The following is a 10,000-nucleotide window of genomic DNA, read 5'->3' as shown; positions in this document are numbered from 1 at the left end:
TGACATGCATGAATCAGTATTTAGGTAAATGAGATGTTTTAGGTGCTAATGAAGGCTGAAGGTTGGCTGTAGAAGCATGTGAGAAGCGTAAAGCTCTGCAGGAACCTTCCGAGGATCTGCAGCCGCCATCAGGGTGTCCGTTACCGAAAATAAATAAATAAGCACCGAGAAAGAGAGAGATGCTGGTGGGTCGTGTGTGTGTGTGTGTGTGTGTGTGTGTGTGTGTGTGTGTGTGTCTCACCTGAGTTGCTTTGTGGAACTGTTTTTTCAGTCCTGCCACAGACATGTCTTCTGCCTGAGCTGCTCACTACGTGGAGAGAAAACGCGCGCACACACATATACACACCCACGCACACACACACACACACACACACACACACACGCGCGTGCGCGCTCCCGAGAGCAGCGTCGAGTGCTGAAGTCTGTTAATTCGGTCAGAGAGAGAGAGAGAGAGAGAGAGAGAGAGAGAGAGAGAGAGAGAGAGAGAGAGAGACACAGCTCTCCGATTACACTCGGAGACGTTCTACCCTCCCGTGCCGTGACGTCAAGAGTGTGGGCGTGTTCGAGTGTGTGCGCGCTCCCGGGCGCTGAGCGGAGAGAAGAAGGCCAGACTCCGCACTGAGATTCGGGTACACGCGTGTATACCGGATGACCAATGTGTGTGTGTGTGTGTGTGTGTGTGTGTGTGAGAGAGAGAGTGTGCATACGTCATTACGGTGTTACTACGTTCGTTGGCGTTGTGTTACGGTGCTGACGTCACATCAGGACCCCAATCTAATCCCAATATTATCTGTACATAGTTTCTAGAAATGAATAAAAGCCTGCACATTGTCCTGCTGGAGAAGGTAAACTGGAGCTTCAGGCTGGATGAAGAACAGCGAGCTCTGATTCCCTTCGGATTCCAGCAGAGGAGCCGCTCAGCACCATGGACAGTGCACACGCGCTCGCACGGACAATCATACATTCACACACACACACTCACACACACACACACACACACACACACACACACACACACACACACACACACACACACACACAAATCAGAAATCAGAAATCAGAATGCATGCAACAATAGATGTTTTTTAATTAACTAATAGATGAACAGTTTATTGTCACAAAGTAGACAAACTATTCGATTTCCAAAGAGAAATAAAAAGTCTTGTGATAAAGCTCCTCGTGCTCACAGGGAGTTTTACTGCATCAGCGAGCTCTCTCCCAGACAAAGATCTCAAAGCAGATATACAAAATAACACAGACATGAAAAGGTTAAAGTTTATGTGAATATGTTTGTACTCTCATGTTTGTTTACATAACGCACGTCACTTGGGGTGATTTTGGATGGAATTTAATTATGACACATGTTCTCACCCTGGATGTGTGTTTATTATCCTCCCTCACTATATGTTCAACTTTGAGTATAATTTTAACTTTATTTCTAATTGTACGACATTATATGCAATTTCAAATATGATTTGCGATTGTATGCAAATTAATGATTAAAATAAAAAACATTCATTCATAAAGTCGAAAAAATGAAATAAAAAAGATCTTTAAGCTATTTATAAAAAAAGAACAAAAAAAACAGGTGATGCAGAGGAGAGTAGAAGCAGTGATTGTGTATATATATATATATATATATATATACCACCCACAGGAAGTGACGCAATGACGCACGCTCGAGTTTTGCGCGTGACCGGAAGTGATGCGTTTGTTTCGGAAGCGAAAAGGCGTCAGATTTAAACGGACTTCCAGTGTCAGGTAAAAACTCCTCGGATTGTGTAATATTATTAGGGTTTAATGGGCAGAAACACGCCGTGGGGAAACACAACTTTTCCCCACGCTAGTCTGAGTGACAGTGTGCAGGAATCCCAGACTCCCATTCACTGTCACTTTATCTTCACTTAGCTAATTGGCTAATGCTAGCAGCAGCTCTATAGTGACCGTAAACCACAACACGCACACGCACACCTACACACACACACACACACACACACACACCTACACACACACACCTACACACACACACACACACACCTACACACACACACACACACACCTACACACACACACACACCTACACACACGTATACACGTATGTCAGTTGTTATCTCTCTTATACTTGTATAATTGTATTTATTTGATCTATAAGTGTAAAACACACACACTCACACACACACACACACACTCTCACACACACACACACCACTTTTGCGTCTGTTTATATTTAAAAGTTTTAGTTGCATGTTGATTAAATCCCACTGAAATCTTTTGCTTCATTGTGTAGCAATAAATCTATTAAACATTCCTCAGATGACAGGAACTGCGGTGTTTATATTTATATGTATTAAATATATATTATATTTATATATTTTTTTTTTTATTAATTACACAGATTTAAACAGAACCTTTTTATTTCAGCTCCCAGGCCACACCTTTTCAAGAGTAAATAATACTTAGATTATGTGTGTGTGTTTGTGTGTTTCTGATGACATAGACGTTAGCAGGACGTCGAGGACATGTCCGAGAGTCGACCGATGCAGCGAGGTGGTGATGGAGGACGTGAAAGAGCGAGACGCAGGGACGGAGGTCAGAATAAAGCGTCTCTGCGTCCGTCCCAGCCTCGGCCCATGACCCGGTCCTCTCAGGGGGACCTGAAGGACATCAGCAGGTCAGTGGACTGTCGTCAGAGGTGGAGTAAATATTTTAATCAAGTAAAAGTTACTGTTACTTCAATGAAATTTTACTTAAAGTAAAAGTAAAGTTTCTGGTTTAAAAATCTACTCAAGTAAAAGTAAAATGTAGCTTATTTGAAATTCACTCAGAGAAAAATATTATTTTCAGAGTTTATTGATCACCTGTTATAACGTCATTTATGATCATGAGAAAAATTGCAAATGCAGATTCAGAATTTAGACAGCGAGTGCACACATTAAACAACTTTTGATTCGATGGCATTTCGCTTTCATCTGGGTCTGTATCAGACAGATTTTTAAATCTACTTTAAAAAGTAAAAGTTCACAAAAAAGTCTCAATTACAGTAACACAAGTGAATATAATTCGCTAATTTTCAACTTTGACTGTCACAAATGAGAAACGTTGTTCAGATCGCCGAACCAAACATACTGACGTCATTCTCATTCCAGCCTGAAAGAGGTGATTGGCCAGCTGCCGACAGAAGGGCGGACCTTTGACAAAGAGGAGGAGCTAAGATGGAGGATCAACCAGTTAGAGAAAGACAAGCTTGAGCTCAACTCCAAGTACAACCAGGAGGTGATGTGATGTTACAGTTTACGATAATAAGACACAAGTACAGGATTAATATCACACTTTACTGTCTGTCTGTCTGTGGGTGTGTGTAGGTGTCAGGCTTTGAGGCTCAGCTAACTCGATGTCGTGCTCTGTTGGAGAAAGGAGAGGCTCAGAGACAAACACTTGAGTACGAGCTTGCTGTGGTGAAAAGAGACGCAGCTGCTCAGAATAGTCGCTCAGAGGACAAGATAGCCGACCTAATTAAACACAACCAGCAACTGGAGGGTACTGTCTGTGTGTCTGTGTGTCTGTGTGTGTGTGTGTGTGTGTGTGTGTGTGTGTGTGTGTGTGTTTGTGTGTGTTTGGGGGGGCTGCATTGTTTACAGCATCATATACATATTTCCTGGTGTGTCTGTAGGCCTCAGTGCGGAGCTGCGTCAGAGGGGCTCTGATTTACAGAAAGCTCTTGAAATCACTCAGCAAGCTCGGTATGATGATGAGAGGAGCCTCCAGGTGGAGCTGCGTGAGAGGGACCATCTGATTCACAGCATTAGCACAGAGAGAGAACTGCTGCAGGAGGAGAACACACGCCTGCACACACTACTGCAGGTAGTGTGTGTGTGTGTGTGTGTGTGTGTGTGTGTGTGTGTGTGTGTGTGTGTGTGTGTGTGTGTGTGTGTGCTGGGGGGGGCTGTCTAACTGAATAGGGTTCAATTTAACGTGCTTTATTTCTTTGTGTGTGTGTTTGTGTGTGTGTCAGGAGCACAAAGACACATTGCAAAAGCTGAAGGACAGAATGGAAGGCATCCAGAGAGACAGAGCGCGAGACACTGAGAAGCTCAAAATTAAGACATGTGAGCTGAGGAAAAGTATGGAGCGTGAGGAGGGGCTGAGGACAGAGGTGGAGGTGCGAAACAACATACACACACACACACACACACACACACACACACACTCACACACACACAGGGATAAGTGCTGCCAAATAATACTGATGTGCATGGAGGCCTCACTGTGTAGCTGCATCAGAAAAATTGTGTTTCAGTGTGTGTGTGTGTGTGTGTGTGTGTGTGTGTGTGTGTGTGTGTGTGTGTGTGTGTAGACAGTCAATAAGAGAATAAAGGCACTGGAGAAATGCGTAGAGTCAGAGAGAGCTGCTCACATGGAGTTCAAGGTTAACGCTGAGGTCATACAGGTACAGCCACACCCATGTCACTGGAACAAACTCGTGTATATACACACACACACACACACACACACACACACACGTAGCTGCTCAATTGAGTTTTTGTGTGTTTGTGTGTAGATACGTCTCAGGGATTCGGAAGCAGCGCAGTCAGTGGAGAAGAGGAATCAGGCAGAGGTTGTGTCCAGTCTGGAGCTTCTCAAACACAAGTTTGGAGAAGTTGAAAGAGCACACACACAGGAGAGAGAGCGTGCTGATAACACACAACATACACTCACACGGTAAAACTCCCAAACACAACATACACTCACACGGTAAAACTCCCAAACACAACATACACTCACACGGTAAAACTCCCAAACACAACATACACTCACACGGTAAAACTCCCAAACACAACATACACTCACACGGTAAAACTCCCAAACACAACATACACTCACACGGTAAAACTCCCAAACACAACATACACTCACACGGTAAAACTCCCAAACACAACATACACTCACACGGTAAAACTCCCAAACACAACATACACTCACACGGTAAAACTCCCAAACACAACATACACTCACACGGTAAAACTCCCAAACACAACATACACTCACACGGTAAAACTCCCAAACACAACATACACTCACACGGTAAAACTCCCAAACACAACATACACTCACACGGTAAAACTCCCAAACACAACATACACTCACACGGTAAAACTCCCAAACACAACATACACTCACACGGTAAAACTCCCAAACACAACATACACTCACACGGTAAAACTCCCAAACACAACATACACTCACACGGTAAAACTCCCAAACACAACATACACTCACACGGTAAAACTCCCAAACACAACATACACTCACACGGTAAAACTCCCAAACACAACATACACTCACACGGTAAAACTCCCAAACACAACATACACTCACACGGTAAAACTCCCAAACACAACATACACTCACACGGTAAAACTCCCAAACACAACATACACTCACACGGTAAAACTCCCAAACACAACATACACTCACACGGTAAAACTCCCAAACACAACATACACTCACACGGTAAAACTCCCAAACACAACATACACACTCACACACACTCACACAGTAAAACTTATTCTTTCATTCTAGGAGAGTTTGTAGTTTTCTTGGAAAGGGAATTCTCCTTCTCTGCTCTGTTTTCAGTCACAATGCTGATGTGTGCTGTAACTCATAAAGCACAAACTTCCTGAAATACAAACATCTCCTCACTTTCCCATCTTTGGGATGGAGTGTGTACAATGTACTCTAATGTTCATTAACACACATTTTTATGTGTTTTTCCCTGTGTGTGTGTGTGTGTGTGTGTGTGTGTGTATAGAGTGGAGCTGGAGTACCAGAACACTAAAGCCAATCTGATTAGTCAGCTGGAGAGGGAGAAGGCGGAGTCGGCTAAACTGATTGGTCAGCTGGAGAAAGAGAAGGCGGAGTCGGCTAAGCTGATTGGTCAGCTGGAAAGAGAGAAGGCTAAATCGGCTAAGCTGATTGGTCAGCTGGAGAGAGAGAAGGCGGAGTCGGCTAAGCGGATTGGTCAGCTGGAAAGGGAGAAAGCGGAGTCGGTTAAGCTGATTGGTCAGCTGGAGAAGGAGAAGGCGGAGTCAGCTAAGTTGTCAGTCAGACTTCAGGAACAAAAAAGAGTACAGATGGAGAGAGAACATGAACTCAACCTGGTACACACTCGTTTACGTCTGTCTCTCTCTGTGTCCATCCCTCGCTCTCTCTGTCTTTCTGTCTCTCTCTCCTTCTCTTTTTCTAAATCACAGTGTTCACTAAAGCTACAAGTCACAAAGCCACAATATTTATTAGAGGTCAGCCGATACAGGTTTTTTCTTATTCGATGGCGATATTTAGGAATCAGGGCAGCCGATGGCTGATATAAGATGCCGATTTTCCTTTTTTCTCTTCTTCATACAATCCAACAGCTAAGTAATAAGACATGATGCAGAAAATTGCTTAAAATAAACATAAATTAAATTAAATAAAACTTAGTTATTAAACTACACAAGCCTCTTTAGTCAGTACACTTATTACCAGGTTTTGGTCTCCATGCCAACCTGTACCCTAAACTACAGCTGGTTAAAGACTCGCTAACAATACAAGCCTTCCAATTATTGTTATTTTCATTCTCTTCCCAAATGTAGCATCATATTTAACTAATGAAATATACAAGGCTACGTTAGAAATGAAGGAGAAGAAGCCCAGAACACACCAAGCTGACGGTCTGACGGCAGTGTTTAATTAAAATATGTTAAACATCGGCCAAATTAACCACGTAATATTTATTACTGCACCGTGTGTGTGTGTGTGTGTGTGTGTGTGTGTGTGTAGGTTCAGAAGAGGTTGGTGTTTTTGGAGGAAACATATCAAGATCTTCTCAAAGAATTGGAGCAGCTGTTACATCACCACCACCACCAGGGGGCATCACCTATCAGCTCCACCGGTGTGTGTGTGTGTGTGTGTGTGTGTGTGTGTGTGTGTGTGTGTGTGTGTGTGTGTGTGTGTGTGTTTCTGTTTGACATTATGAATAATGGGAAGAAAGTAGGCTAGTAACTGTGTGTGTGTGTGTGTGTGTGTGTGTGTGTGTGTGTGTGTGTGTGTGTGTGTGTGTGTGTGTGTGTGTGTGTGTGTGTGTTTAGGAGATCAAAGGAACCATTCTGCACTGATGGATATCTTAAGAAGAGTATTAAACCGCTATCACACAGAGGTAACACACACACACACACACACAAACACACACACACACACAGGTAATGTATGTGTCTGTAATAGTTATCACTTGTGTGTGTGTGTGTGTGTGTGTGTGTGTGTGTGTGTGTGTGTGTAGCTGAAGGACTTGGTGAAGGTAATTGATGCCCTGAATAAAGAAAATAAAGACAAAGACGAGATCATTACTGACCAGAGGAGACGCATACAGGTGTGTGTGTGTGTGTGTGTGTGTGTGTGTGTGTGCGCGCGAGAGCACAGAAGTTAAAGTGTATGTATTTTGTGTGTAGGAGTGTGAAGCTCGGGGTGTGTGTGTGTGTGTGTGTGTGTGTGTGTGTGTGTGCGCACGAGAGCACAGAAGTTAAAGTGTATGTATTTGTGTGTAGGAGTGTGAGGCTCGGTGTGTGTGTGTGTGTGTGTGTGTGTGTGTGTGTGTGTGCGAGAGCACAGAATTTAAAGTGTATGTATTTGTGTGTAGGAGTGTGAGGCTCGGTGTGTGTGTGTGTGTGTGTGTGTGTGTGTGTGTGTGTGCACGAGAGCACAGAAGTTAAAGTGTATGTATTTTGTGTGTAGGAGTGTGAAGCTCGGGGTGTGTGTGTGTGTGTGTGTGTGTGTGTGTGTGTGTGTGTGTGTGTGTGTGTGTGTGTGTGTGCGTGCGAGAGCACAGAATTTAAAGTGTATGTATTTGTGTGTAGGAGTGTGAGTCTCGGTGTGTGTGTGTGTGTGTGTGTGTGTGTGTGTGTGTGTGCGAGAGCACAGAATTTAAAGTGTATGTATTTGTGTGTAGGAGTGTGAGGCTCGGTGTGTGTGTGTGTGTGTGTGTGTGTGTGTGTGTGTGTGTGTGCGAGAGCACAGAATTTAAAGTGTATGTATTTGTGTGTAGGAGTGTGAGGCTCGGTGTGTGTGTGTGTGTGTGTGTGTGTGTGTGTGTGTGTGTGTGCGTGTGCGAGAGCGAGAGCACAGAATTTAAAGTGTATGTATTTGTGTGTAGGAGTGTGAGGCTCTGTGTGTGTGTGTGTGTGTGTGTGTGTGTGTGTGTGTGTGTGTGTGTGTGTGTGTGTGTGCACGAGAGCACAGAAGTTAAAGTGTATGTATTTGTGTGTAGGAGTGTGAAGCTCGGTGTGTGTGTGTGAGTGAGGAGGCGGCGCGTCTGCGTGTGTATGCTGCAGAAAGCGCAGACGCAGCAGAGCGAATGCAGCGGGAACTGGAGAGCATCACACACCGCTGGGGGGAGGAGAGAGAGAGACACACACAAACCAAAACACATACACACACACTCACACAGGAGCACAAGAAGGAGCATCAGGTACACACACACACTTGCGCGCGCGCACACACACACACACACACACACACTTATTCAGTAACAAATTCTTCCTTATATGGTGTGTGTGTGTGTGTAGGAGAAGCTGGCCTTCCTGCACTCTTTGTATCAGCGGCTCCTCACAGGCGGTGTGTTGGTAGCCCCGCCCCAAAGCATGATGGGTAGTTTTTCTTGGGCAGAGCTCAGTATTATGCTACAGGAGCAAGCAGATGTGCTAACCTCTGACCTTCACTCAGCCAATCAGAGGGTGAGTAGTGCTCTATGTGGGTGTGTCCAGAAAACACTACACAGTCTAATTTTTGTTTATGAAAATAACATTGTGTGTGTGTGTGTGTGTGTGTGTGTGTGTGTGTGTTAGATCACATTTTTGGAGAGTGTGTGTGAGGGGAAGGAGGCAGCACTGACGAGTGTGTGTGAGCAGCTGAAGCAGAGAGAGGAGACCTGGATCAAACAGAGAGAGGAGCTGGATACACAGCACACACACCTGATCAATGAACTACACACCAGAGCTCAAGTACACACACACACACACACACACACACACACACAACACACACCTGATCAACAAACTACACACCAGAGGTCAGGTACAGAGACGCACACACACACACACACACACACACCTGATTAACGAACTACACACCAGAGCTCCGGTACACACGGGTGTGTGTTTATTTGTGTGTGTGTGTTTATTTGTGTATGTGGTATGTGTGTGTTTATTTGTGTATGTGGTATGTGTGTGTTTATTTGTGTGTGTGTGTGTGTGTGTGTGTGTGTGTGTGTGTGTGTGTGTGTACAGGATTTACAAAGTCGTTTGGATCACACTGTAAAGTGTCTCCATGGTTCTGAGCGTGCTCACTCCATCCTCCAACAGGAAGTGAGCCGCCTTCAGGAGTTGGTGCGTGTGTGTCGCCGTGACGACGCATCGCTCCTGGCGGCGTGCGCTCTGCTGGCGGGTTGCGTGTCGGCGCTGCGCGGACGTGTGTGTGCACTGCTGCAGCAGAAGGCGGTACTGAAGCGAGGTGTGTGTGACGCGCAGTCTCTTCAGCAGGAAGTGGGCGCTCTCCTGCGGGCGCTCGCTGACCCCGGGGTCCAAGGTCAGAGCAAGGTCACGAGGGGTGTGTGGAGGTTTCGAGTGCACGTGATTGGCGTAATGGCTGCACTGCGTCTCCGCACCCTGTGCAGGAACACACACACACTGCTCAGAGCAGCCGGAGGAGTGTGTGTGAGCGAGCTGAGGCTGAGCAACACACACACTCAGGAGGAGGAGAAGAACCAGAGAGTGATGAAGATGCTCACGTCCTCACAGCTGTGTGTGATCTTACACTCCTGCATGCAAGAGCTACAGACAGAGCTGCAGAGAACCACCGGTAAAACACACACGCACACACACAATCAAATCACACGGGCAACACTGTGCAAGACCCAGGACATGTCCACACTAATCCGGCGTTTGTAACAAATATTTTCTCTCTGTTTTGGACT

General features: G+C 45.2%; 2 protein-coding genes across 5 annotated transcripts in view; one reads left to right on the top strand and one right to left on the bottom strand.

Moving 5' to 3' along the window:
• Nucleotides 1-482, bottom strand: part of sh3gl2b (SH3 domain containing GRB2 like 2b, endophilin A1) — an 8,314-nt gene extending 7,832 nt beyond the window's left edge. The window contains exon 1 of the mRNA XM_083521514.1: nt 242-482. Coding sequence (XP_083377640.1) covers nt 242-286 — 45 coding nt within the window. The 5' untranslated portion in view covers nt 287-482. The remainder of the gene's footprint in view (nt 1-241) is intronic.
• A 1,172-nt stretch (nt 483-1,654) lies between these two features.
• ccdc171 (coiled-coil domain containing 171) overlaps nt 1,655-10,000 on the top strand; it is a 10,727-nt gene continuing 2,381 nt past the window's right edge. The window contains exons 1-18 of one of the 4 annotated variants that reach the window (XM_083521456.1): nt 1,691-1,761; nt 2,422-2,436; nt 2,504-2,671; nt 3,147-3,273; nt 3,363-3,537; nt 3,671-3,861; nt 4,013-4,159; nt 4,355-4,447; nt 4,559-4,719; nt 5,810-5,849; nt 5,892-6,158; nt 6,817-6,928; nt 7,125-7,192; nt 7,313-7,402; nt 8,297-8,497; nt 8,595-8,762; nt 8,874-9,029; nt 9,315-9,885. In XM_083521456.1, the coding sequence (XP_083377582.1) occupies nt 1,706-1,761; nt 2,422-2,436; nt 2,504-2,671; nt 3,147-3,273; nt 3,363-3,537; nt 3,671-3,861; nt 4,013-4,159; nt 4,355-4,447; nt 4,559-4,719; nt 5,810-5,849; nt 5,892-6,158; nt 6,817-6,928; nt 7,125-7,192; nt 7,313-7,402; nt 8,297-8,497; nt 8,595-8,762; nt 8,874-9,029; nt 9,315-9,885 (2,806 nt within the window). In that variant the 5' untranslated portion in view covers nt 1,691-1,705. Of the gene's footprint in view, nt 1,762-2,421; nt 2,437-2,503; nt 2,672-3,146; nt 3,274-3,362; nt 3,538-3,670; nt 3,862-4,012; nt 4,160-4,354; nt 4,448-4,558; nt 4,720-5,809; nt 6,159-6,816; nt 6,929-7,124; nt 7,193-7,312; nt 7,403-8,296; nt 8,498-8,594; nt 8,763-8,873; nt 9,030-9,314; nt 9,886-10,000 lie in introns of all 4 variants that reach the window. The other 3 variants (XM_083521455.1, XM_083521458.1, XM_083521457.1) reach the window with 3 other exon arrangements.

This window comes from Silurus aristotelis (genome assembly GCF_946808225.1).
Source record: "Silurus aristotelis genome assembly, chromosome: 19".
NCBI lineage: Eukaryota > Metazoa > Chordata > Actinopteri > Siluriformes > Siluridae > Silurus > Silurus aristotelis.
Note: the sequence above shows the minus strand (reverse complement) of the source record. Positions and strands in the feature narration are given on the sequence as shown.